This window comes from Magallana gigas, chromosome 5, assembly GCF_963853765.1.
Source record: "Magallana gigas chromosome 5, xbMagGiga1.1, whole genome shotgun sequence".
NCBI lineage: Eukaryota > Metazoa > Mollusca > Bivalvia > Ostreida > Ostreidae > Magallana > Magallana gigas.
The window spans coordinates 12230842-12257345 of NC_088857.1; the positions used below are offsets into that span (position 1 = coordinate 12230842).

At 34.9% G+C, this 26504-nt stretch overlaps 2 protein-coding genes across 8 annotated transcripts; both read left to right on the plus strand.

Annotated features, from left to right (window-relative positions):
* The first annotated feature begins 17 nt into the window (after nucleotides 1-17).
* Nucleotides 18-15298, plus strand: LOC105322396 (ras association domain-containing protein 9). 6 transcript variants are annotated; one of them, XM_011421087.4, is made up of 3 exons: nucleotides 18-218; nucleotides 5920-5960; nucleotides 13622-15298. In XM_011421087.4, the coding sequence occupies exon 3, from the start codon at nucleotides 13622-13624 to the stop codon at nucleotides 15188-15190; it is 1569 nt and encodes a 522-aa protein (XP_011419389.3). In that variant the 5' UTR covers nucleotides 18-218; nucleotides 5920-5960; the 3' UTR covers nucleotides 15191-15298. The 6 variants fall into 6 exon arrangements, with proteins under 6 accessions (XP_011419389.3, XP_011419391.3, XP_011419390.3 ...); XM_011421089.4 differs by lacking the exon at nucleotides 18-218 and adding an exon at nucleotides 2792-3031; XM_011421088.4 differs by lacking the exons at nucleotides 18-218; nucleotides 5920-5960 and adding an exon at nucleotides 7970-8451.
* Nucleotides 15299-18912: 3614 nt separating this feature from the next.
* LOC105322397 (uncharacterized) lies at nucleotides 18913-24896 on the plus strand. 2 transcript variants are annotated; one of them, XM_034450714.2, is made up of 8 exons: nucleotides 18913-19035; nucleotides 19138-19200; nucleotides 19291-19332; nucleotides 19470-19508; nucleotides 19612-19671; nucleotides 20109-20186; nucleotides 20391-20502; nucleotides 22602-22742. In XM_034450714.2, the coding sequence occupies exons 1-7, from the start codon at nucleotides 18994-18996 to the stop codon at nucleotides 20454-20456; spliced, it is 390 nt and encodes a 129-aa protein (XP_034306605.2). In that variant the 5' UTR covers nucleotides 18913-18993; the 3' UTR covers nucleotides 20457-20502; nucleotides 22602-22742. The 2 variants fall into 2 exon arrangements, with proteins under 2 accessions (XP_034306605.2, XP_065940153.1); XM_066084081.1 differs by lacking the exons at nucleotides 18913-19035; nucleotides 19138-19200; nucleotides 19291-19332; ... (2 more) ...; nucleotides 20109-20186; nucleotides 20391-20502 and adding exons at nucleotides 21558-22204; nucleotides 23257-23409; nucleotides 24442-24896 and having other exon boundaries at nucleotides 22602-23080.
* The last annotated feature ends 1608 nt before the right edge of the window (nucleotides 24897-26504 follow it).

Sequence of the window (26504 nt, forward strand, 5' to 3'; positions counted from 1 at the left end):
CCGCATATAACGTAATGCTCATTGACGAGTTGTTGGAGAGCGAGAGCAACTAGTGGTGTATGTGTCTAATTATAGGCGCAATTGACCCGAACTCAACTCTAAACAAACATTGATATAGTAATTTTGACATAGTGACTGGATATATTTGGAAGTGTTTACAGATTTATCTTGAGAAACGCCCACAATTTTCAATTCACTTGTGAAATGAACAGATCAAGGTAATGCATTGACATATTCTCTTTTAATTTTTTTTATTAATTTTTTTTAATTGATCACTAGAAGCTTAAAACGTATAGATATGAATATGATTCTATGTACAGGTACAATGTCGGATCGTCAATATTTTTTTTAGTCTTTCAAAAGAACCATTTTCTCTTTTTATTTGAAAAAAAAAAATAGAAATTGGAAAACCTGGGAATTTGAAAGTGGGTGTTCTTCTGACGAAGATAAGGAAAAAAATATCGGTTTGTTTGATTTTGTTGAATTTTACACCGGTCTGAATTTTTAGTCAAACAAATGCAGGAAATATTGCAACAGAGGGTTATTCCATGAAGTCTGGTATAGTAATACTTTAATACTGTTTACAATATACATGTAATTTTTTTAAGACTTTTTTTTTTTAAATCAAAAGCGTGTAGCTGATAAAGTCCACCGGTGTAAAACACTATCCAAAATACTGAAAATAAAATAAGTTTGTGTTTATCAAAATATGTTCTACACAGAAATTCTACGGCTTATTTTTCGGGTAAGAGTTCTAAAAACAGAATGTTTTGAATTGGTTGTTTATTTTTATGTTTTAGGCACCACTGTTCAAAACTATATTACCCTACATTTTACTTTCATTCATTGCTACAGTACCTATTGAACCAGTACTTAGAAATTTTTAGTATGAAATAAAATATTTTTCAAGAATATTTAGGTGAAATAGAAAATGTGGTTAAAAAAAGAAGAAATTTGTTTGACCCCCTCCCCAATTTGATATGATTTATTACGAGATTAAATAATAAACAAATTGAGTTAAAAGGTTAAAAACAAGATTTTGGTACAAAATTGTATCTGTCTGTTTACAGAGTGTGTAGATACAAGTTTTACATGAATGTTTAATTTTTAGTTTTGAGTGTCGGTGGTAGTTCGTTTTTAAAAGAACAAACAGGAGATAAGAGAAACAAACCAATCCAGCGGAAGTTGGTAGATTGACCCCATAAATCTGATGTATAAAACAGTATTACACCGTCACAGATTCATTGAAAAAGCTCCTCCATTATCACCGTTAAGTAAATTTTCTGAGATTGAATTTTCTGGTTAAATAAACAGCGCTACTCTGAATGAGATAAAGAAATTCAAATCGATACAGGGCCGATTCCCGGACAAAGCCCCAGGAAGGGGGGAAATAAAGGCCAGAGCCGGGCCTATTGTCACCGCTGGTATTGTCATCCAGCATCCATTGTCACTCACGGGCACTGGCTTGTTTCTATCTACATCTGACCCTCTTTTCGGTTTACAAATTGTGTGATTTAATAAAAATAAGAAAATGTTTTCCTTGAAGTATTATTGGAGTGTAGATTTTTAACAAGGGACCGAAATGACAGGGCATTTTAGCGGCCAATTTTAGAACATTTTTATATCTGAATATATACGATTCAATTTGGTTTACAGATGCAATCTGTTTAATACACTTTTGTAACCCATTTCGCGACAATAAATTTAGGTTATATAGCGGGGCATAGCTTGTATTCAGCCGCTCGTAAAATTGAAGTAATGATTGTATATCTGAGAAAATAATCCAAAAAGCAAATATCTTATAAAAAAGATGAATAATCAATGGTGATTCCCACAATTTAAGGTGTTCTGCTTCAAAATTCACAAGAGTCTTGAATGCTAAAACGCTAATGCGGGGATCAGACGTAAACGTGCACTAAAAAATAGAAATCAATATATAAAAAAAAATACAAAGTTGTGATGTATGTTGGGCTTCTTTGATGATCCATCGCTGCTTTTTTCCGAGGCCATGCTTTATATCGTGTGACTCTAGGTACATTTGAGCGTTACCTTTTGGGAACCCAATCAGATTATTTGAGTCGCTATAATTCAATCCACGTCTGAGTGTTGCCGATATGGACGCCTTATTAGTCATTAAGACCCGTATTTCGGCTCCTATTTCCGCGTTATTATTCGTCATACTAAGAGCTTTGCGTGCGTGTTTTGTAAAAGAACTCAAACAATAGACCGCAATGATGAAACGCTAGGCCGTGTTGTGATGTTACAACATGAAATTATTGTAACCCGACCCTTGCTACTAATGAAAAGCAAAATTCATTGTCATGTAATATATCTGGGTATGTTTCTGCTAGGGAGGGGAGATGGGGCGAGGGTCATTCAACTTTCCACCAACATGTATACATTATATTTAAAATAATGTAATATAGAATTGTGTATTGTGAGTTAACATTGTAACTATTTCGTGATAATATTAAAACTGTATATCTCGGTAAATCATAAACTTAAAAACGCATATTTGCAACTGCTTGCATGTTGTACTTGAATTACAAATGCAGAATATCGGATCCCTCACTCCTAATAACTTCTATATCAGTTGACACAACTCGGCTGTGAAATTTATAGGAATTAAAGGGACTCAAAATTATGTAAAATCTGAACAACTGTCCCGCTCTGATTCAATGGGTAGATAACCTTTATTTAACGTCTGTATACCTACATAGTCATTGATCCTGGCTCATCCTCCGTTACGCAGCCGATCTGAGCGGATCCCAGGTAGATTATTGCTCAAGTCACCAATATTATATAAATGATATTCTGTGAGGAATTCCAGATTATGTAACTGTTGAAGTATTGTGTCGATTTCACGCTGTGCCTTACCTCTAAATCCGATAATTCCGAAAGGTTGCATCAAAGAGTAGTTGATCCGGGGATTTTGAGCGAGATCGACCGTGCTGTGTTACATTTCTGTTATTAATTTATTTTGATTCCACGTTGAAGGCCTAGGTTTTGGATTTTTAACAAGTCCTTTGTTGTAAGTACAGGTTTTATCGATATATTTTTGATAACGAGCATAAAATATGCATTGTGTTTACATTTCTTAAAATTTTGCTCCTTCAAAAATGTCCGCTTAATAAAAAAAGTGAAAGGATAAAAAAGTAAAGGTAAAATCCCCGAAACAGAGACAGATTTTCCAAAACAATTATGAAATTGCAATTGTGTTCACTGAAAAAGAGAAGAAACGTTTTAAATTTTGTTCTTTATAAACGTATATATATCGATGTTATCTGTGAGTAGAGTACATTGGAGTGTTTCTCCTATTACGTGTCCATGAAGATATCCGTTCGATACAAAATGCTTAATGAATATTTCACTAATTTCCACCACTAAAAACTGATTTGTGATCAATGCACTTAACAGAGACTGCAGGCCTCGAATATTTCGCCTCTAGCACATACCGTGTACGACTTGATCGCAAGAACACAGCAGAAAGATACTTTACCGCTACCTCATGTACCGGACACGACTTGATATACTGAATTGCTACTTAGAAAACATCGGGTGTAACTTGATATACTGTATTGCTAGTTAGCGCAAATCGGGTACAACTTGATATACTATATTGCTTGTTAGCACACATCGGGTACAACTGGATATACTGTATTTTTAGTCAGCACAAATCGGGTGCAACTTGAAATACTGTATTTCTAGTTAGCATAAATCGTGTGGATCTTGATATACTGAATTGCTAGTTAGAAAACACCGGGTACGACTCGACATACTGTATTGCTAATTATAGAGCACATCGGGTACACCTTGATATACTGTATTGCTAATTATAGAGCACATCGGGTACAACTTGATATACTGTATTGCTGGTTAGCACAAATCGGGTACAACTTGATATACTGTATTGCTGGTTAGCACAAATCGGGTACAACTTGATATACTGTATTTCTGGTCAGCACAAATCAGGTACAACTTGGTATACTGTATTGCTAGTTAACACAAATCGTGTGGATCTTGATATAATGTATTGCTAGTTAGAGCACATCAGGTACAACTTCATATAATGTATTGCTAGTTACCACACATCGGGTATGGATTGATATACAGTCTTGCAATTTCGCATTCGTTTGGTATGACTTAATATACCGTACTTCTAGTTAGTAGAAACTGGGTACGATTTGATATACTGTATTGCTAGTTAGCACAAATCGGATGCAACTTGATATATACCGTATTGCTAGTTAGAGCACATTGGGTACACTTTTATATACTGTATTGCTGGTTAGCACAAATCGGGTACAACTTGATATACTGTATCGCTACATGTAGCACACAAGGGCTATTTTTTGATATACTGTTCTGCTAGCACACACCGCATATGACTTGGCATACTATGCACGTATACGCCGGCACATAGCAGAGACGGCGTAAGGGGCGACTCTTTGAGGTCTAATCTTTTTTTACCTATCGTGTTTTCACACTTTCGGGGAAAACTTGATGATAAACATTACTTAGTCCTCTACTTCTTTGTGTATCGACATTGATCCAGTTTCTCCAAACACATAAACCGGGTTCTGCTTTATTTTAGTTTGGACAACCTGTAAAAGACTCGGGTCGTTAGCTGTTTCATTTATCAGAATCGAGAAATAGTGGGCCATTCTCTAAGTACACACTGGAGTCGAGATTTGATGCTATGTTGTATAAAATTTTAAAGATGGTTTTGTCAACATTGATATACGCAAAGTGGGGCGAGTGGCAAATATTGGTCTTATCAAACAATTGCAGACTTTTCGTTGTGACGCGAGAGATGGAGTTAAGAGGAGTCGGGATTGTTTGATTGAGCTAAAATTTACAGTTAGTAAAACCATAAACTCTCAAATGTACTTCCTCTCAAACATTGCATGTACTTCTAGATTTTTAGATAATAAATAATCATCGACACTCTCCATATACTTGTTCCTTGTTCTTTCTATTTTTAAATTTCAAATTAAAATAACTACTCCAAAAATTGCTTATCTCTCTCTCTCTCTCTCTCTCTCTCTCTCTCTCTCTCTCTCTCTCTCTCTCTCTCTCTCTCTCTCTCTCTCTCTCTCTCTCTCTCTCTCTCTCTCTCTCTCTCTCTCTCTCAGAACAATAATAACATACATGGTCCATTATACCCCATTTTCCTTGTCACCTTATAACACAACAGTTTTCAAATTGGATTGGAGACATATCAGTACCCATTTAGTGGATATAACAATAGGGATAAAAGGTCGCCACTTTTCAATTTCTCGCTAGATTTGAATAAGGCAAGTCTGTAATATTGATTCTTTAAATTAAGATATAATTACACCGGAATTACGACAAATACATCGGGATACAGCATGTTTGATTTCTTGTCAAAATACAGAAGCAGAGAAAACCTGAGCAAGCGCAGGATATTTGCCTACCTTTGAAGTGACAAGTTTCTGTTTGGCTACAATAAGCAATTTTGTGTATTTACCCTAGAAATAGAATAATTAGCCATTAGCGGAGTCCCCCTACAAATAAACTCTATTTTGATGGCGTTAAACACAACCTAGTCAAAGAGAAGGGGGCTTCTCCCGAGATCCCCAGTAATTCTGATATTTGAAAAAAAAAAATGACATTTGTTTTTTGAAGCATAGAAATATCAAAGGAGCGTTGTTATGTGATGTTACAATGTACAAATGTCAACTGTGTATTAAAAAACCCAGAAAGCCCTCTGTTTATCATAATCGACTTTATAGTTTAGAGTACAACACAATGATGAAATAGAAAAATATGTTTCACTGATAAATTTAACTCATTGGCATTGTACTTTTATATGCTAGGTAGAAAATAAATGCGCATCGTTTCGTAAACCAGCTGTATTTGAAGTTTCTAATTTTTGTTTTTCATTCATTATTTTAGGTAGATGCTTCCGACTTCAAAACAACGCCTGATTCCTTAAGGTAGGCCACGTCATCGTAATCTTCTTATTTTACGTCATTTACATATTACGGTATTTTTGAAAAGTTATTTTCTCGTTTATATTTCAAATACATATTCATTGAAATACTTATATGAAAAGAAGCAATGATGATCTTTTTATTTCTTCCAAAATGTGAAACAGTTTGTCGTAATAGAATCGATTGTTACGGCATAATCTGACAACACCCTACAGCTAGAGATTATTAATAAACATGGATAAAATGGGCGACCTTGGGCTATGCCGCTTTTAATTTTTTTTATCTACAACATATATAGCTTGCAAAACAAAAAAGAACACGAGATATGTATGTAATATTCACAGCAATTTTAATCCTTTATGAAAAAATACCCGTGATAGCTATCTTATCTCGGCTTCGGATCAAATTCGTGCGAATTTACAACGGTAACATGTTAAATTTTCAGCTGATAAGACTTTTTAAATGTTCATTATGAAGGAATCGAATTGATTTTATTGAATTCAAGCTCACATTGAATACTCATGAACTTGAAATGATAATAAATCTATTATTTGTTTAGGCCGATATGACTGTCTGGCTTTTTTTACTTGCACATTTAGTTAGCGGTATAATTAAGCCCGTTTGAACATGTGCAGATTAGTGATATCACTTCCTTAAGAGACATGTCTGTTGAAATCGATATGAACCACAAAATTCCTTTCAGTTCTTTACGGCGACGTGTCGTTTAATCACTTCTGGATACCTTCTCCATGGTCGTCTACCCTGTCTGTATCAAAAATTGGCCATATTTCAGATTTAAGCCCTATCTTCTTGGGTCTTTAATATTGGAAGATATAGATCAGATTAACTAAGTAATACTTCAGTTCGATTGAAATATCGCCGTAACCCAAGACTCAAGCCCCCGAGATTGGAGGGGCCAGCTATCAATGAACAAGTCTAATACAGTCGCTATCTGATCAGTTCAGGCAATGAAGTGGAGGTTTGTCTTGTCTGTTTATAAAAGAGGTTGTAATGTGGACATAATTTTTTGTATCTTGGCTGAAATTTGTCATGCGTTAAGTGGCCAAATAGACCACATGAGAGATACTCAAAAACGCCAATACTTGAACAACGCGAAAGTAAATTGCACCTTATTTATAAAGTTAACCGGAAGACGTATGGTAAACTCCCTCCCATGTCTGCAATCTTACGAGTTCAACGCAATTTGTCTAGATCCAGGGGACCCTTCTATTAATACGCTGCATCGCCGAGTGATTAATAGCGAAACTGCTCCAGTAAGACTTTCGGCATCCCTCGGGCAGGCTCGTTACAAACAATCATGTAATAGTGTAATCAATTTTATCCATATAAATAATGATAGTTTTTTTACTCGATGATCAATAGATGCAGAACAAGTAATTAATTAGCCCTGATGGCAGCCATGAAAGATGGTCCAAAGGACCGAATCTGTCAGCTCTTTATCGAAACTTCAATAACTATCTTGTTATTACTCCAGACTCATTAAATTACATGCTTTTTATTTTCTATAATGATTAGTCCTTTGTTAGAGCTACCCTTTGATCCGCAAGTCTTATTTCTCAAATGATTAAAGCTATACTATTAAGGAGTTATGTTTTATGTATGAACATTATTGCAAATATTGATTGTGCATATGTGATGCGTCTTTTCTCGCTTTTTGTTGTCGTTATTAAGGGAAAAAGCAATGGTAGACAATGGTATGCAGTGTTCCGCGTTTCCACGGTTACAAAGTGATATTGGGTGGAAATCGTGAGAACTTTACACCCAATAATGGAATTTTCTCTCTCTGTCCTAGTTCTCGAGTCAACAATATGTGACCGTCTGCTTTTTCAAACAAAAAATCGTAAAAACTTTTATTTCATTGCAATGTCCCGGCGACGGTGACTGTAAAGGCATTTAGAAACTGAAGATAGGCTATTACTTTTATATAGTTTAAGAAATGTCGCCTCACTGTACCCACCAGTCTTCCACGTAGCAAAACCATTAGTGGAATATTTTTCAATAAACTGAGAACCCGTATGACAAAAATGACATTTATTTTTGTGAGTAGTCGACTAGAACTTGAGTTGGAACCACCAGACACACAAATTTGAGAACTCATCGTTTACGCTAATTTTCACGAGTTAATTTTTGGTCTTCGGTGAAAATGTTCTAATCTCGCTATTTGTGAAATTTCTCGGCGATATCTATCAAAAGTCACAACTACCCGCGGAACGTGTCCATGGGATATACATCAAAGTCCCGACCCCCGGGGCCCGAGGGCGTGGTTCAGCATACAGTAGATAGACCAATGATATAATATTTATCGACTGGCTGAGGTCACTGTCTCTATATCTATGACTGGGTGTCGTGTGGTGGCCCATACTGACAGTTGTTTTGACACGGGATGTTTTGAGCGCACGTGAAGAGAATTCCAAATATTCATATATCTATAATTCTTTGGAGCGTATCATTAGGGGGATTTCAAACTAATTGGGTAAGACTGATTAGCGTTATCATTTTAAAATAGATATAATTGTGGGTTTTCTCGATATCCATTTACCTTTCATTTGATATGTATGTCGTGTGGAAAGTATACGAAATGAAATAATAGGATGACGTGCATAATTATTGTTGTTTGGAAAGTCAGGAATGTAAATAATAATATAATCAAACCCACGTGTATAAATGAATATCAATTACAAAATAATTCTATATAATAACTATACATAATACATTTCTCAATGACAGGAAATTATATGAATCACTCAGTGTATTTAGGAGATTCCCGAAGTCAAAGATCATCCTTTCGTTACTTGGTCTGTTTGCATTCTTTGAAACACAAAGCATCTTTTATAACATGACTAAAATTATTTTTGAGTTTCGTTAAAGAAAAAACCCACAAAATGGCTAGTTCTGAATGATAGTTGAAGGATTGGCGGAAGCTTTTCATCATTCATAACAAGTAATGGTTCCGACCTTGGAATCCAATGCCGCGTACTTTTAATAGTGTATTTGATCTATCCGTTAGAGAGTTAATTAAAGTTTTCCGTGCAGTGTGAAATTACCGTGCTAAATTCCATAAAATGTCATGCCCTCCGATTAAGAAATGAAATGACATTAGATATAACAACTAATAATATTATATTACCGTCTCTGAGAGGTGTTAAAACTTTTGTATCAAACAGACACAAAATGCATGTGATACAAGTCTTATTCAAATTGCTGTAAAATTAGGACAAACGGCTGAGATATATTTGGCCTACAAATGATTCTGTGATCTCTGTATAGATGGGAGGGGATTTTCGGGGAGGGGCTCGTTAGACACTATCACTTTGTACACGTTTAATTATACGCTTCTCCCTCAACATTTTACTCCACCACTGGTCCATGTAACTATTTAAAAGTCGACTCTGATATTTAAAGGCAGCTTACCGCAGGTTGACACTTTAATGCGTTTTGAGAATTTTATTAAATAAGTCTGGGCGTTATCTTGCTATAACCGTTACACAGGGTGCAGATTTGAATGCAGACCCACGCCAGACGCAAGCCCTTGTTTTAGGGGAGACTTTGCTAGAGAGACAATAACTTCTTCCACTTGTCTGAGTCCTGGCTGTTATAACTATTAAGATGGGTTTTTTGTGTCCATCAGGATTATCTGTATTTTGAATCTGAAACAACGGTCTAGTGATGGGATTTTTAAACTGAAAATTTGGGATATACTTATTTTAAAGGTTGGTAAAAATTTGACGTGCTTTTATTTTTATAACTTTTACCTTTTCTTCCGGTTGTGTCAAATGGAGATTTTATATCTCTAGACAAGATTTAATCATGAAATCAATTTTCAAGTAATTGGTCCAGTCCTCATTTTTTACGACTCCACGTGACCCGGATAGTACTTTACTATGTAGAGTATATATGTGTACTAAACACCATTGATCGTGTAACAACAAGTTGTGATTTGTTATAAACCTTTACTGTTTATGAGTTTATGATCTTAAGTCCCGGAACACACAGGAAACGGATTAAACGGTAAAACACCTTACCGTGTTTTCAAAAACAAACACCTAAACTGATTAAGAGCTAGGTAGGTTAAATATTGGTCGAGAATAATGTCAATTGTGGATTAACTTAATCCAATTTCTACACCGGGAGCAGCTAAGTCGATATAGTACGGCTTGTAGAAGATTTGGCCTGTCTGCAGTATTACTTTGCTGTACAGGGTATGTCTATAGCTTGACAAGTTGAAGTGGGGCTTAATATAAGTTTTGATCAGGGATCGATGATCCTTCTATGGGGATTAGAAATCAGATTAAGACTTGAGGATCTTAGCCTTCGTTGAAGGAACATGAAATCCGCGTCACTAATTGATTGATTTTTTCTGTACTTCTTCTCAATGACTTTGTATATATATTAAACAGTGACAGATGTCGACAGCTCTTATGTCGTAAATTATTTTTGTCAACAATCTGGCCAGCCACATTTGTTATATATTTAACAAGAAAAACACAAGACAGGGTTAAAGAACAAATCCTTGACATGACATAATGGAGCATTGAGGACCCAGGGGTCCGGATATAGGCGCAGTTAGGGCAGCGCCCATCATAAATAATCCTGAAAATCGACGTGTCTATTAGATTTATGATGGCAGGGACTTCCAAATCTAATTTCCAGAAATAAATTCTAAACGTAGGCAGGCTGATATATTTATATATTACTATATGACAAAGTTATCACTGACCAATAGTTGCGAGACCACTCGAAGGATAGAAATTCACGCAGCACATAGCAAATGTATGTATATCAAATATATCATATTTAGTTTATTGAAAGTAAAATATTATAATGTTTTTAGAATTTTGCCAACCGGGGCGTTTCAGACCGTTACAATGAAATTCAGCAGACCCGAAAAAAATTGCAAATTAGCGTCTTTTTCACAGTTAACACCCAGAACAAAGGGGCGTGTGTCTGTCCGTCAGAACCCGTCATCGCTTTAATTGGATAATTCCCCCTTCACAGCAGGAAGGCGGGAAACCGGAAATATTCAAAGGGATCCGAGTAATCGCCCCTTTGGAAAAGGTGTGAGACTATATTACTCGTGTACACAATCGCAGTGGGTGAGGGGCCAATATAAGTGTGTACTCGTTTTTGGTAAACTAACACATGTACCTTAGTACTTCTTAAGTTCTGTGCTGGCCAGTGACCGTTAATCTGTGAAGCTAAAAACAAAGAGTGGGGTTGGTTCTGCTCTTAACCCTTATCTAATTAATTTCCCCACTTCGTGGTTTTGCATTCATAAAGAACTTTCCTGTTTATTCCAGGTATGTTGATAATAATACCTTTGGTTTAAAGAAATTTCTCCAGAACAATGCAAGAAATTGGCAATAAGTCAATGTTTTTTCCATAATTGAACAATTTTGTGGTTCTTGTTAAGGAAAAGAAACCAATTGTCTTTGGAAAAGAAACCGATTGTCTTTGGTGGTCTTATTATAAAACAATATCCTCTGATCGGAAACTAATCAGTCTCAGACCACCGAGGCTTTGTCTATTTAGTAAGATTGTCATCGATGTATTGGAGCTAGAGATTCCAATCGGAATCTAGCGTGACCTCATGTAAATACCATTCCCGCAGTTTTAATATGCACTAGCACGCCCCTATTTGGGGATCCCCGATACCCCCATTGTCAACAAAGAATGCCAAATTGTTTCTAATTTACGATCCGTAATGATGTCGGGAATTTAAATAGATTGAATGGACAGCAAACAGTGATCTTTTGGCCGTGTTTGGCTTGTATCTACATAAAGTGTTTATTGTCGATATTAATTCCCAGGACAGGGGTGGACCCTATTGAAAACAATATATCCCTCCATACACACCCAGGCATCTATCAATCGAGCTAGGGTGATTCGTCACTCGTACCTCGGCTCTTGTCGATGGAATGCGGGGTATTCGACAGTTCAAGTGACAGTTGAGATATCTTGAACGTTCAAGTGTCTGTCAGACAGGCATGGAGTTAATTAAAAGTTGATTCAACTGGACGTTTTTATTTCATCGAAACGATCTGAATTAAAGGAATCATATTCGGGGATTTATAAAAGTAAGATATTTCTCACCAAAATAATGAACCACTTAATTTGAATTCCAATTCAGCCTGAAGTTTAAACTTTCTAAGACCGTTGATGTAACGCATATTTCTTTACTATATGTGATAAACATCTGTGGATTAAGAGGGAAAAAATATAAACAACTCTTCAATGATATTTCGTTTTTCGACTTAAGATGTTAAATAAGTTGTTTATGAAATGAAAGTTATCTGGCAGCAATCGAGATTTACACCTTAGACCAGCAACTCCTTAATACGTAATCTTTTGGCTTAAGTAAGTTAAAAATAAATTGGGGTATATAGGGATTAATTTCTTTATATTCAAAACCACAGTTGGACTTGCAAATCCGATTGCGCCAGGTTCTTGTTGTGCATTTAATCAACACTACGTGGCGATATTCCAGCCAAATGATATCTTAGATTTTGAAGAGCAAACACATAAATAATTTGATATGACTGGAAACTGATATTCATTGCCCGTGATCGGAGTATTTTCTATATAAACGGTATGTGACGCAATACTTGTGTTCTCTTATTGCCTTGACATGCTTTGCACTGTCAGATATTTGATATGTAGGTTTATGTGTGTATATTTATAATGCAATTAAATTTCTGAATTTTCTAACAAAAAGATTCCATCTCGTTTCGTTACGAATTGTAAAATAAGAGCTTTTAATTTATTTACTTATCCAGGTTCTAAGACCGTATTCTAGTCTGCATATATTTTTATGTAAATGCGCTCTTTCAGGGTGACTTTTAAATTGGGAATATCTTCACAATTTTTATATCGATTTTTGTGTATTTTTTTGAAAAAGAATTTTTCACAATATAATTATGAAAGAAAAACAGTTCTGCAGTCAACTTTTAGCAATGAACAAACAATTTTATTCTTATATTAACATCTGCAATTGTTGGAGTTTGTAGAAATCATGTTCCTCTTGCACCTATTGAGTGCGACTTTTATTATAACTTGTGAGGCGATTACAGGTTAACGGGCGATAAAATGGGGGATATTGACTAAATCTCCGTTTTTATTGACACATTATCAAAGATGTGTCAACAGCCAACAACGACGTGAGTTGTAATAAGATTAGATTTGAACAGGGGGTGGGGCACGGTATACAGAGTATGTTAACATTGACACAAAATTCTATCGAGAAACCAGCTTTATATTCGGGGTAGGCCTGGAATAGGGTATTGTAGTAAATGTTCAATATTATAAAAATTTGATTTTGATTTCGCGCCTTGTAAAGATTATGCAAAATTAAACGCCCTCGATATAAAAGGGAAAAAAAATAAATGTTAAAAGTCAAAATATAATGTTAAAAAGATTAAATGGCAGCTATGTCAATAATGATAGGAGTACATCTTGCTTTACTGCAATAACTTGGTATTGATTCATCAAACCATGCAGGTGTCCGTCATTCTGCAGTCTACTAGCTATAGATTTACACATCGTAAAGGATTCAATTTGCAAACATTGAATTCAACAGGTAATGTAAGAGAACTTGCTGTGAAATGCTTGTTTGTGCGGTGATCTGACAATCTTGTTTTTCGTTACAGATGGAGTACCCAGAACAGCTTGTGGTGGAAGTCCCCGTCTGGGTTTGTGGAACACAGAAATGGGTAACGGGACTGACGAAGAGAACCACGTGTGATGACGTCATTTATGCATTACTCTACAACGATGGCCAACATGAAATGGAAAGCACGGACAAATACACCATTTACGAGAGATGGCGTGACGTGGAGCGCCCTCTACAGGGCAGAACCAAAATACTCAAAATTTGGCGTGCGTGGGGCGCCGAGCAGTGTAATATTCAGTTAGCCATGAGACACGCTGACGAGATTGGAGAGTACGGTGAGTTCTTACACTCAAGGCGCAGACGACACCGACGAACCAAAAACAAGGAGCGGGAATCCCGCAGCCGACATTCCAAGTCCAAATCGGAACATCGTCATGGGGAGTCCGAGTCACGCCTGAAGTCTATGGAGGAACTGGCCAAGTTGGTTATCCAACAGGAGAGGCGGCTTCATGACATCGGACACAGGATCGAAAATACGGACAGAAAGATTTACAGCATCGAGTCCGAGCTTCATGAGTGTCGCGTGGCCAAAGACGGTGAGAATTACCTACAGGAGGCCTACCTCAACTCTGGATTGGAAGACAGCATGGCAGAGTTTCTACGGAATGTGGAACCCGAAAATCTGGAAATGTATATTCAGTTCTGTGAGCGCGTGATCGATCTGGACGACAAGATAAAAAACGAAGAATCGAAAATGATGGATCTCTCCGGGCAGATTTTTGAACAGAGTTCGATGAACGACGCATTCTATAATGCTGATATGTACAACACGGATCGAAATATCGAGTCGGAGCTGGCGAACCTTCAGGCCGACCTCAACCGTATCGTCTCTGCCAATATGATGCAGAAATATAAAGCGGTGGAGATAACCAAAGAAATTGACTATTGCGACAAAGTTCTGAACCAGAAACAAGATATTATACAACAGCTTCAGAGGGAACTGGAATACGTAGAAAAATGTGACGATGATGTTGACAGAGTGCCCAAGAGTGAACCGAATCATCAGACTGTGGATTATTTCCACACCAGCACTCCCATAACGCACCACACTGAGTCCAAAATCAAACATTCGGCAAGGCGGGAAAACGATAGCGAGGCTGACTACGTCAACATCGGCGCCATTATGGAATGGCAAGACAAAGAGGAGCAAGGAAGCTGTGAACAAGACTCGAAAGAAACGAATGCCAAGAAAAATTCGTTCGACATCGAAGACTCGTTTTCAGTGGATACAGACAATACTTCAAACGATTCCCAATTCGGTTCAACCAACCACCGAGAGAGGTTCCAACAAAACCGTCCTATCTTCCAATTCCCCGCCCCGAACTCTTTGGACAACGATGAATTAATCAGCGAACGGATTCACAAGGAGATTTATGCGTACAAAACCCCGCGAAAATGTGACTTTACTCGTAGTCTGACCAGCCTGAATGGAGATCGTTCTTTCGCATGTACGAAAAGTATGGACGAAAACGATTCGAATTCGGACACAGGTCTTAGCTCCATGCATAGTGACGAATCTCCTAACTTATTGGAAACCCTTGTCTAACGATAACATTGAAGTCACCGTTTGTGTTCAAATTTTATACCCTATATTATTTTGACAATATTTGTCGATACTCTGTGAATGAATAAGTATTAAACAAATTAACATGTATTTTTAGTTCTTTTGTATACAATATGTGCCGAATGAGAAAAGGAGATCAATTTTCACAATGTTTTTTATTAAATTATCGGGAAAAAAAGTGACATATATGTATCATAAACAAAAACAAAAGAGCGAATATTTACTCATATATATAAGACAACAGCTTAAACGAAGATACATGTATATACACAAATAGGTTGCCATTTTTATTTAGTTACATTACATTTGTACTAGTTATCGATGCGCTCAACGATTCGGTTTACAAAATATTTTAATAATTCAATTATCTGAGTACAATTTGGTGCCCTGAAGAGCTTTATAAAAGAAATCGCTGCGAATGAACTTTTCGCATGAGCATGAAAGCATATTGTCTAATTTTCTCGGTCCTTACGCATGCGTTCTTTTCCTTGTATGTATTCTTAATATAAGACTTGCTGAACACGCAGCCTCATTCGAAGCTGAAAGATAATATCAGAATCGTTATCAAAATTTGATCCATAATTTTATTCATGAAACATCTCTTGAAATATGATTTCACCATTGATATATCTAGTATACTAGTACAATTCAAAAGAGATACTTTATAGATCCATCGAATTAATTATTAATTAATTAATTAGAGATGATAATTTTGGTCAGGGCGTGATCTAATCTTTCATAAGGCCCTCGGGCTTTATTGGATTTGATCACGCCCAAACCAAAATAACCACCTCATAATACTCAAAGAATGATTCCTTATTCTTTAAGCGTTAGAAATTTTGCCCAAACCAAAATAACCACCTCATAATACTCAAAGAATGATTCCTTATTCTTTAAGCGTTAGAAATTTTGCCCAAACCAAAATAACCACCTCATAATACTCAAAGAATGATTCCTTATTCTTTAAGCGTTAGAAATTTTGCCTAGTATATAATCTCACGTTAGAAGAGAATATGAAGTGAATTTTGAATTAGAATAAATGATTTGTACATTGTAAAACAAAATTCACGTGCAATTCACGTGAAGTTAACACGTTACACTGCTATACTAAATTCGTCTTAATGGCATAGTAACTTAGAGTTTGCTAACACAAGTGAAGAGGGATAACTCTGATTTTTATGTTTTTTAGTAAACCCGGAACTAGTTCTACATATATGTATTATAAATGGTTTTCAGTTACCCGGGATATAGTTTCAAGTGAGCCTTTTTGATTAAATTGCCCAGCGCGTATTAATGAAAGCCATTGCTGCCGATGTCGCCATTTCCAATTCCTTTTTTCTGGAATTACTTGCTCGATTTCAACCATCTTCGCTAGCCAAGGGTTTACGGGCCAATTTGCTCTCCATTTAGTGGGAGCGGAGTGGACCGAAAACCTTTGGCTTGGGAAGATGGATTTCAACCAAATTTTATGCATATTACTTTCGAGTGTTTTTGTTAAAACCCAAACACGATGGATTTGTTCAAGGGATAATTTATTGTAATAGGAAAATGTACAGAAAATGGGTTCCTAGTCCTTTTCCCTAAAACCAATTGCCAATATTATCGAAGTTTATATATAGGCTTTCTCATTTATAAATGCAGTATCTCCAAGCTAAACCAGTAATACCCAGTGATGAGGCCTCATGGGGGACGCAAAGTTCGACATAGAAAAATATGCATGGAGTTTATTTTTTATATACAGAAAGTACAAAACTGCAGTATGATATTTATATTGGAAATACTGATCCAAAGCAATTTTTGAGGAACAAACGTGTATTTTTGACACAGAACGTACACGTATCGTGTATCGTGGTGTCAACCTTCGTGTGTCGGTGGAGGTAACGGAGTTTGTAGGCAGACCTCATATCTAGGCAAATATATGTGAAAGAAATGAGATGGGCATTGTGTTAGCATAATGCATACATGGTTAGGAAGACTTGTAATACAAAATCGCCCTTACATGCTTCTTGTCATTTTATTTTTGTTTTTAATGCTGTATTTACAAAAAAGAGATAACTCGATGTTTATTTACAAAGAAGATTTAATAAATCCGGTAATATTGTCTAAAACTCACATCTATTAAATTATAATTGAAATAATTCAAGTTAAACTATTGCATTACCTTGTAATATTCACACATGTAATAAATCCAAATCCAATGACATCGTTTTACAGCGTCCTTTAAATGTGATATTGTTTATACTTGGATAATAGAGCCACTTTTAGTATATACACACTATCCTATCAAAGCTTGTTCTGTAGTATTTCTGTGGGTAATCGAGAAAATTTCGCATAATGATTCATTAGTTTATCTGCACTGAAACAGAATTGCATGACTCTCCTTCTTGATATTTTTTTTTTTACTTCAAATGAAATATTCAAGATGGCCATCAAAAATAATTTAATTATCTTGAAGTCATATATTACATGCGCGGATCCGGACCTTCCTCCCCTTCTTTATAATAACGTGTACTAGCTATTTCAGTATAGATTGCGATACCCGCCTCATTGGCGTATGATTTGTTTTTAATTTTCTTTAATATAGAGATTTTATGTACTATATATATTAGCAAGAGCCATACTTTACTGTCGTATCGATCCATTTTTAAGCTAATTGTGCATGAATGAGTAGGGAGGAAATAAACAATAGGACATTTTGAAATAAATAAAAAGGAATAAAATAAAAAAATAAACAGTTAAAAAAAATATGTAGATATTGCTTATAGTCAAACCATTAAATTTGAAAGTGGGAAATTACACAACCTACAAACACGGACCGGGCTCTCTCTCTCTCTCTCTCTCTCTCTCTCTCTCTCTCTCTCTGTGGGAAGGGGGTTGCGCTGTATGTATCATAACCATTAAAATTAGTACCTTTGGCATACTTTTTGTAGAGCAACACTCTCTCAAAAATTATTTGACGTTCGTTGATACCTAAATAAAACTATAAGTTGACAATGATGCAAGGTATGTGTGTAAGGTATCACACCGGTAATCGGCCAATCAAAATGAACTCAATTGTAGTTCCATATATACTTCAGAATTATTTTTTTCCGTGAGTGCATTTTTACATTTTCCTTTACTCAGTTTTAAAATTTTTTGTACCACTGAGTAGGGTATTTCATGTATTTTGTTAGGTGATGATCTTTTTTCAAAGGGACTACTTCTTTCAGGGCACATGCAGCAGCTTCCTGGGGAGTGTGCAGTCTGTTTACATACAAATGGAAAACACGTGGTTTTGAGGGTAGACATGTTTGGAGCTAGATATTTTGAGAAAATGCAGTATCGCTTGCCCTTTTTATGGTGTTAGCTGATGAGATAGGTAACAAACATTTCCTCCGAATATTTTGTCATGAGGAATACAAACTGATTTTTAAGAATTTTTTTCCCTCTATAGTGCTTTATAGTGAAAACAATTACCGGCGTTATACCTATAAATTTTGCTGCGCTCGCCAGAACGGTAGCACCGTAAAACATATTACCATGGAAAATTTAATTTCAAAATATAGCCCCCCCCCACCCCAATTCATCCCTCGGCAAACTTAAATATCCCTCGGATTCTCTCTGAAAGAATTTTTGGATCCGCGCATGTATTACCCATAGTCCTCTGTGTCTCCTTACTTACTCGGACACGTGACAAATCCCTCTTTCTGATTGGATAGATGAAACTGTCATAGTGACGTCAGATCTTTGTTGTGTTGTGACGTTATACTTATTGTAAAGATTCCAGATTTCAGCAGATTTCCACGATGGCTGGGCCTATCATTAGACATACAAATCAATATCCCGATGTGAGTATTTCAGTTTACAAATATTCTACAAATATCCGAATATACTACCGTATTATACCTTTATATGCAAGAAAGTTTTAACGCGATATCTTACCTTTGTAGGCATACTGGGACGTAAGTTACTACGTTCCTCCCCATCAATACACTCCTGCCGAGATTGAAATGGTAAAGACTTTAATTTATTTTTATTCAAATTGTAATTCTATGTGGTGATTTTGAATTATAACATGTTTATTTCTGTACATTTTTTTTTAGTACTTAATAAGTCCCAGACCTCAATTCCCCCCTCACGAGCCAGTAAGTAACCTAATTTATTCTGAGCAATCATCTATTCAATTAATCGTCAATTAGTTTTAAACTATGAAATATTGATGAAGATTATCTATATTTTCAATCAGTTAATACATTGACGTCCAATGCACGTTTTCTTGTAGCCAAGACCAGTTCGTGAATTCCTTATTGTTTCAAATTTGGTAAGTTGTTTTTTATTCGCTGTTAATTCATACCGCTTCGCAGTAACTTTCCAATTTAATTTGTTGATTTATTTGGCGTTTTATGAATTAAAATCGTTTTCAGGATGATTGGTTTGAGGACATCCTGGATGAAGCACAGGAAGAAATAGAAATCGAAGCTATTGTAAGAATATAAATCTATTATATACGGTTAGAGAACATAGGTGCTTGTCATTTGAATCAGTGAATAAAATATAGCCAACGTTGTTGTTTTTTTTTTATTAAAAAAAATCATTTCTATACTCACTGATTCAAATAGAGAGCGCCTTTGTTGGACAAGTCAGACCTGGGTTTTCATATACTTGGCACCCTACTTCCCTTTGACTCTCAAACTTTGGTTGTCGGTCAAAAATGCCTTAATGAAGCACTGTCAACATTTAAATCGGCAAAATACGTAAATTAGTGAGACGTGTTACAAGTAATTTATAGAATACTCGTTTCATATTGTATAAGAAATTCTACAATGTAGCACATGGCGGGGTAGGTTCTAGCTGTTGTTTTATATTAATCCTGGAGGCTGTCTTATTTTTTATAATCTAATTTTGATATAATTTTATTCAGGCTGATCCCATCGCCCACCGGGATATTGTTACGGCATTTTTCAATGCCACAAATATAGAATATCCAAAAAAGAAAAAGGTTTGTACATAATTTCATTGTTAGCATCATTTCAAAAAAATGACACAACATGTATCTTATCTATAATTCATACCTACTGCTGTGTGCACATGTACAAAACTCGGGGAAATTTTTTAAAGTGTATTCTTTAGTACATCTGTATGTTTGTTTTAAATGCAACCACCATTTACTTATATATTAATTAATTTGTACTTAAATTTGTAGACATCATGGATTAGGAGGGGTGTTAACTTCTTAAGGAGGGCATTGGCCCCCGTAAGAAGACTTTGAAATAAAAAATGAGGCACAAATCAAGCACAAAATGATGGCTCGAGGCGTAAGTCAACTACATGTTACTGTTAATGGTCACCTGTATGTAACTGTAATTGTAAAGTCAACTTCATGTAAATGTAAAGTCAACTACATGTAACTGTAAAGTCAATTACATGTAACTGTAAAGTCAACTACATGTAACCTTTAGGTCAACTACATTTATGTGACAGTTTGGTCGTTAAGCGCGCAGACCAGGAGAAATGTTCACATGTGAAAATTTTACGTATGTACTTTACACATGTAACGTTATAATCCAATCTTTTTATAGATGTTATGATAATTTAAAATTATCAATTTTTCAATGTACATGTATCTTAATTACAGATACCAAATATATGGATTTGTTTCGGTAATCTTTTGATCTTAAATTTGTTTTGTAGGTATTTTGCATGAACATGATATTTTTTTAATGGAGTAGGATAATAGCTGGTTATTGCAGGATTTAGACCCTGTCGTCCATCCAAATTTTTTTGCAGACTGGAAGCTACAGTAGCTAGACCTGCAGCTATAAATAAAGGATATTTATCACATAATTGAAAGGGGGTGTGATTCGGTCTCGAATTTACTCCATCACGTAGTTCCCTGTGTCTGACTCCTTAATTCTAAAATTTATTTCTTTTTAAACGGGTCCCTATTTTACCCATGAATATTAATAAATAGAATGAAATCTTTAAACAATCTTTAAAATGTGACTTTTTAATGAGCTGGAGTTTTGTGGAAGGGGGGAGGGTGAGATAAATTCATTTCCTTATTATTATTAAAGCATCGCATTGATACCAATTGGAATGATCCAACCAGGGACGTATATACTTAGTATATACGTCCCTGTACCAATAGAATTTTTTTTTTCAATAATATGGTTTTAAAACATTCAGTTCATGTAAAAACATGTAAAAATTTCTTTATTTTTATGTATTTTTATTATGGGTTTATCATGTATATTATTATGCGTATTCTTGAATCTAGAGAATTTCTTGAATCTAGAGAATTTTTCTAGCTTTTTTTGGCATCATATTTAAATATTTTTCCCACCTTCAGTTCTTGAGATTTGATGTTTACAATCCAAAGTAATATTTTTCGGCTCTAAAGCCTCTAATATTGCAAAGGATATATAGTAGAGCCCTTAAAAAATATCTTCGGGTTGTGTTTGAAATATGAAATTTTGCATATGAGTTGTCAAAAAAAAACTATTTCAATGTATGTCAAAATGTGCAAATTGAATCTACTTTAATCAATAAAAATTTCTTCAAAATCTGACAAAAAATAACAACAAAAACCCTTTTAAATATAAGTCTTGTTTTCAATAAAATATATAGAGAAAAAAGAAAAGTTGACATACTTTTGGCATGTTAGTGTATATTTTTGTGTATATTTAAGGAAAAATACGTGGTGTATATTTATTCAGAGTACACACTTATGCTTTCTTTTGAAAACATTTCGAATTCTTTGTAAACGTGATGGGGTACGGTTTGTATTGGGGACGAAATCATATTGAATAGTCTGGTTCCCTCTGCTGGTTCTCATGTTAATGAATCGGAAAAATTATCAAAATACGAAAGCACAGCGGTAAAAACCAAGAATGGCCAGAGAAATCAAATCAAAACTGAAAGGAACAAGTTCTAAATCAGCGAGATACATTAACCCTTTAGTAGTCTCAGTAGTAGGTTTCGTACTCATAATTTCATTCTACTTGATCTGGAAATACTGTAAGTATTATTTTGTTATTGAATATTCATTTCTCTTGCTGTCTTCAGGTCTTTGTCAATCAGTCTTGAATTACTTTAAAGGAAACAACAAGGCCTATACTAACTATAGTGAACATGTCATGATGATAATATTGAAGTGTTATGTCTACTCAAGAAAATTACATGTCAAAGCTCTGATCATGCTGATAACTAACCAGTTGTGGATACACAAACCTACTTTTTGCTGATATCATTGCATGAAAAAGTTGTCCTATTTTCTTTGGCCCCAAACCCCCAAATATAAATAGTGATAATAAATCCATTTCAGTCCCAAGAATTGTCCTATATATATAATATAACCATAATGTACACCGTCCGAATTTAATGTTATATGCATTGTTGTTGATTTATTTTTCAGATCACATCCAACAAAAGTTAATAACTGATGAATCAGAAGAAAACTGGTTAAACATTGTATTTAATAAACTGTGGAAATCCGAGAAAAAAGATCCAACAGAGTCATCAGGAATTTTGCCTGGGATATGGAATTCCGTTATAGATGATTTTGAATTTGTCAGATTGTGCATCTTTGGATTCATTTCAAGAAATGTGAATCCTGTTGTTGCCAGTTTTATTCAAATGGCTTGTGCAATGCTTTTGATATTCATTATAACTATTAGATACTGTGGATACATTTTCTGGAATACAGGAAAACAAAGTGCGAGTAAATCTAAAAAGAAAAATCCGCAAATGTCCTGGAGTTCGTTTGCTCAGCATATATCTATAAAAAGTATTATAAAGACGTTGGCCATTGTGGCTCTGTTTATAAGCATACCCATGGAATACATGAGGATGTACCAAGAACAAGTTGCCACCAAAGTTGCTCACATGAAAGGTGTAAGTAAATCAGTTTTATTTATTACAATTACGTTCTTTTGTTCATGATTTTTTTCCCCAATTTATATTAGTGAGTTATCCTAATTTCTTGTTTCTAAAAAACCCCACAAAACATTACCATTAGCCTCAGAACAATGTAAAAATGTAAAACATATTGTTTTTATTGTATTTTATAGGGAATTCCCAAGGAATGTGTTCCAGAGGAGATGAACTTTATGAAGACTGTGAAACACTGGATAAGCTGGGAGTTGTCATGGATACACGAGCCGTGTGAGAAGTACCACAAGGCTCTGATGGTGGACCCCATGTATGAGATCTCACCCCTCAATGTATGTCGAAACAGACCAGTCTAGCACCAGGAGCTTGTTATATACTGAAACTATACAGCACATTGCCCAAAAATGTACAATACAAGACAACCAGCACAATCTAATAAAAATTAGTGTCCTTCACTCTGCCGTATTTGATATATAGCAACATATCAAATATGGGAGCGTGAAGGATCTAATTTTAATTAGATTGTAACCAGCAACAATTAGATCAGAGCTTGTTACATGCTTATAAAATTACCTGGTATACAGATTACAGCAGAGAGGTGCCAATATCATGGGAGGGTCTAACTGAAATTGATAATTTGTAATACATGTAGAAAGGAATGAATCTTCTGCAGCTAGAATACAGAGTTTACAATAGTTAGCTTATAAATAGTGTACAAATCAGGGGAAGGGGCAGTTTTAGAAAGAAAATATATGAAAAAGAAAATGTGTATGAAAATAGAATTTTTTAAAAAGCTAACGTAAAATGTTTATCATGTGAAACTTAACTAGCTTAGATTCAAGTTATTAATAATTAGTTTTCTTGAATTGATATGATAGCATAGGTCCGTTCAACCTACAACAAAACTTAATGCACTTCAAAGGGCCTATAAGACATGATTAATATGAAATCATAACAAGGCTTTGTATCAGTTTATGGCGATAGATTTTATTAATTTTAGAATGCGTTTTTACATAATTAAGAAAGAAGTAATTAGCTATGAAAAACGTGTATACAGTATGTGGAAGAATAGTGAAGGAGATAACTCTTCCTTACTTGCATGTACACATAGAGTAAATATATTTTATTTATATTATGCACCTAACAAGAAATGTTTATTTTAATTGAGCCTTCAACTGTGTAGAATGAATATTTAATACCACTTTTCCATTTGACATGTACTAGTAATCATTTATTATGTAGAATGAATATTTAATACCACTTTTCCATTTGACATGTACTAGTAATCATTTATCAGGTTTCCTTGTGACAAATTAAAATTGTAATGTATACATCTGTGAATATTCTTGTTTTCCTATTGTCAGGTGCTGTGGTCAGTTTTAGTGCGAGGTATCCTTCACCCCATCGAGCTATTATTCTCCAGTGTAGGGAAGTGTCTGAAACTCTTCTTCAACGAGATTCCGGCCCAGTGGCAGCTTCTGATGTTTGTTTTGATGGTTGTGGTGGTAGTGGTTGTGATCATGGCGGCCTGTAACTACAGGTTGTCTCTACCATTTGTGAAAATAGAACCGAAGACACCGGTCACATCGCCAGTCACATCGGGACAACGCTGTGGCAGTATAGGTGGAGACACCCCTCGTAAAAGTAAAAACTCAAAGTTGTGTTCATAAAGAGAATAAGAATGATTCTTATTTATAAACTGTGGGAATATTTAATGGAAATCAGGGATGAAAATGTCAGAAGAATGATTTTAATTCCTATGCAAATACTGTATGAACTATTTTTTTATACGTGAATTTTACATGCATCGAAATTTTATTTAAAATCATGGATGTCCAAAGCTTTTTCTCAGGGAATGTTATATAACATCCTGTTTTTATCTGAGCTTTATCAGTACATGTAGCTACTATGTAGAATGGAATGCAATAAGATGTGATTGTAATGTATAATTCAAATGTTATCTGTATTAATTAATACAAATATATAGATATGTGCAGCTAATTGAACATATTACTTGTAAATCAAATCATATTTGATAATTAATAAAACTGTATTTTGAACTACTAATTTCTTTGACATCTTTTGTACAGCACTGATGTTTAACCTGTCTTGTTATTGTATCGTGTTTGGGTATTTCCAGCTGTGGAACACTTAAATGTATGAATGGGTCTCATCCTGTGTATGATATTTATCACACACTTTACAAGGTATCTTTTCTTGTTCTTCTTTGCTCTCATATCTTCCTGTTTCAATTTCAGGAGGTAAAAAAAAAACCCATCGTTTTGTTAGCCTGGATTTCTGGTTTCTACTGATAGATGATTAAAATTATTAATAGAATGAAGTTACCGGTACTGTTGTATGGGTGTTTTATTTAGCATTGTGAAATGAAAAAAATCTGCATTAATTTATAAAATGATAAATAAAGAGGTCAGTTTTTGTGACATACTGATTTTTTTTTTTGGATGAAGAGAGTTTTATGTGAACAATTTTGTATTTTAGTAACTTTAATGATTTTTATAAATGTCAGTGTAGATTTATTCAAATTATGCCATTATTCAAATATTCAACGCTAGGTATTTCAAATCTATAGGCACTATAGCCATGATAACTACTTCTTAGACGTAAATCAATGACATGCATTGATTTTATTTCTATTTTTCTATAATTACTGATACATGTATATTATGATAACATTGCTGAATGATTTGTACCCACCTAGAACCTGCAGTCTATCTTTGGTTGCCACAGTGATGGTTCCTGATACATGTAATTTGTACTCAAAACGTTTTATCACTGAGCTACCAACCCGTGCTTTGATACTATTCACGTGTAGTCATTACCTCATAGCAGGCATTATACAGTTCCATAGTCCCATTGTTGTTTCTTCTTTAAATGCTTGTTAGTTTTTTTTCTCTTTTTAATATGTTGTTTATGTTTGTTCAATATCTTACACTATTTGCAAACTTTTAAAACTTTTTTTAAAGATTAAAGAAGGGGGGGGGGGGTAAGATTATCCAATTTCGTGTCCTGTCCATAAATTTTTAATCACTGTTAAGAATTTTCAAAAGTTCCTAGCTGTTTATAAGCGTTGTGTCATGACTTTGATCCTGTGTAAATATGACATGTCTTAAATATTTGGTAATTTTGCTATCTTAAATCAAAATATAAGTTCAAATTTTTGAAAGGGGAGGGGGGGGGGTCCGAAACAACCCAACCCCCTTTTAAAAGGTAGATCCGTTGCGCGCATGTTTGCATTCATCCAAACCCTGATTCTCTATTTGTAGTATCATTTGTATTTTGTTATTCAAAAAACAATATTTTTTATGTTTTGTTGTTATGTTCATTAATAAAGTAAATGAATAAAAATTAATAATGATTTTCCACGTATTGTATTAAGAGAAAAATCCTACGGTATATTATACATGCA